The sequence below is a fragment of the Galeopterus variegatus genome, unplaced genomic scaffold (genome assembly GCF_000696425.1).
Source record: "Galeopterus variegatus unplaced genomic scaffold, G_variegatus-3.0.2 Scaffold2677, whole genome shotgun sequence".
Taxonomy (NCBI): Eukaryota; Metazoa; Chordata; class Mammalia; order Dermoptera; family Cynocephalidae; genus Galeopterus; species Galeopterus variegatus.
Window position 1 is genome coordinate 277988 of NW_007728788.1, and position 2068 is coordinate 280055.

The window sequence follows — 2068 nt, forward strand, 5'->3', positions numbered from 1 at the left end:
ATTTATACTGACTCTCCATTAACAGATAAAATAAATTTTATTTATTTTTCTTACAACAGTGACAAGTTCACTCAATCTCTTCTTTTGCCTTTTGATATCATTACATGAAATTTGCTTCGACTGAGCAAGATTTACATTTAAATCTGTAGTTTACTATCTTTGCCCCTTAGCAATACCTTAGAACTCGGACTTTCCATTGTCATGCATTAAATAGACATAAAATAGAGCCAAAATTAATCAAAAAGTGATACTAATCTGCCCAAGCACTTATTTTGCAGCCTTAGAGTGAATTTATTTATAACTTGCAGAAATTAAGCCCTGAATGTTCAGTAGTAAACACATCCGTGTCTGGGCTGCATTGCCTAAGTCAGGGGTTCTCAACTATGGTTACACATTCGAATCACCTGAGAGCTTTTAAAGCTCCCTGGGCCCCAGTTCCAGAGATCAGTTTTAATTGATCTAGGAAGTGGAATTGGTATCCATACTTTTCTAACCACTCCCCAGGTAAATGTTAAGTGTGGCCAGGATTAAGAATTTCTCCCATGTTTATTTCAGCTTTATGTACAATAGCCAAGGCTTGGAATCAACCTAAATGTCCATCAATTGATGACTGGATATGGAAAATGTCGTGTATTTACACAATGGAATGCTACTCTGCCATAAAAAAGAATGAAATACTGTCATTTGTAGCAACATGGATGAAAAAGAAAATTACGTTAAGTGAAATAAGCCAGGCACCAAAAGAGAAATACCATGTCCTCACTTGTAAGTGGGAACTAAAGAAATAAACAACAAAAAAGAATGAAAGGTACAACAAGCACAATAATTCCTTGAACTTTCAAAAGGAGAGAACAGAACTGAAGCCAGCAGAGGTGGGAAAGGCAGAGAANATGTTGGCACACAGAGGCAGGAATTTAGGGACATATGTGCTAGATGCCACGTTAAAGAAACGCTGTGGCTGTCCTTTGGCACTCTTCTACACAAATCTGCCCATCTGAGGTACACCATAATACTTTTTTAGACAACCCCTTTTCTCAAAAGTCGGAAGTCAAAATACAACCATACTCGCTGTCATTTAGTGGATGGGGAGTGTTTTTAATTTTCCCAGACTTCTCTAGCTTTTTTCTCGTGAGAATGTTTTCCCTTTTGATTCCTTGGAGTTTCTTCTTCCTCTGAATAACTTGAAAATACCAAATTATCTTTTTAATAATACTATGAATCACTACATATTATAAGTAGCTTACAGCCATGTCCAATAAGAAAAGTGGCTAATTGTTCAAGAGGATGATGATATTAAAACATAATATAGATGTTTATTTCCCTTACTGAAAGTGAAATTTTAAGTAATTTCAACTCATTAACTTAAAATTTTTTTTCATGTTTGGCCATCATTTGGACATCAGTCACAACTGTTATTTTTCTGTTGTTGTGTTTTCATTTCCTGAAACTAAAAAGTGTCTTTTTTTTTTTTTCTAGTTAACAGTGAGGAGAATAAAAAAGACTCTGTGCTCACATGTTCTTTTGCTGACCTCAGCGATTTTTGCTTAGGTGAGTTGATTTCCAATATTTTCTTCCTCCTTTCCCTGTCTCCAAAAGTAAGCTGTGGTCTTCAAACCTAGAATATTTTTTTAAAGAAAACAGGAGTTCGTGTTTGGTCTTTAACTCAATGGGTGAGTATAATATTCTCGGTTTGCTATTCTATTGCACAGTAATAGGGTGACTATACTTAACAGTTAAGTTTTGCATATATTACATTATAGCTGGAAGAGAGGCTTTTGAATGTCTTTTCCACTAAGAAATGATAAAAGCGTGAGATGACTGAAACATTAACTATCATAACCTGATTATTATATGACATATATGAATCAGAAGATCAGATTGTATCCCATAAGTATGTATAATTACAATATGTCAGTTAAACTTTAAAAAAAATTACTAAGATATTTATTATACAGTTTAAAATTCAAATAACGGAAGAGGAATTAAAATACACAACAATCCCATAACAACAACAACAACAACAACAAAAATAGTAAGTTTTGCTGTTAGTTTTCTGGAAATTTCTTTC

At 33.9% G+C, this 2068-nt stretch overlaps 1 protein-coding gene across 1 annotated transcript in view; it reads left to right on the forward strand.

Annotated features, from left to right (window-relative positions):
- The window catches only part of LOC103598578 (anoctamin-3-like), a gene marked incomplete at its 3' end in the record, with an annotated part of 96291 nt that extends 94743 nt beyond the window's left edge, over positions 1 to 1548 (forward strand). Inside the window, exon 3 of the mRNA XM_008582595.1 lies at positions 1477 to 1548. Within this exon, the coding sequence (XP_008580817.1) occupies positions 1477 to 1548 (72 nt within the window). The remainder of the gene's footprint in view (positions 1 to 1476) is intronic.
- Between the last annotated feature and the right edge of the window lie 520 nt (positions 1549 to 2068).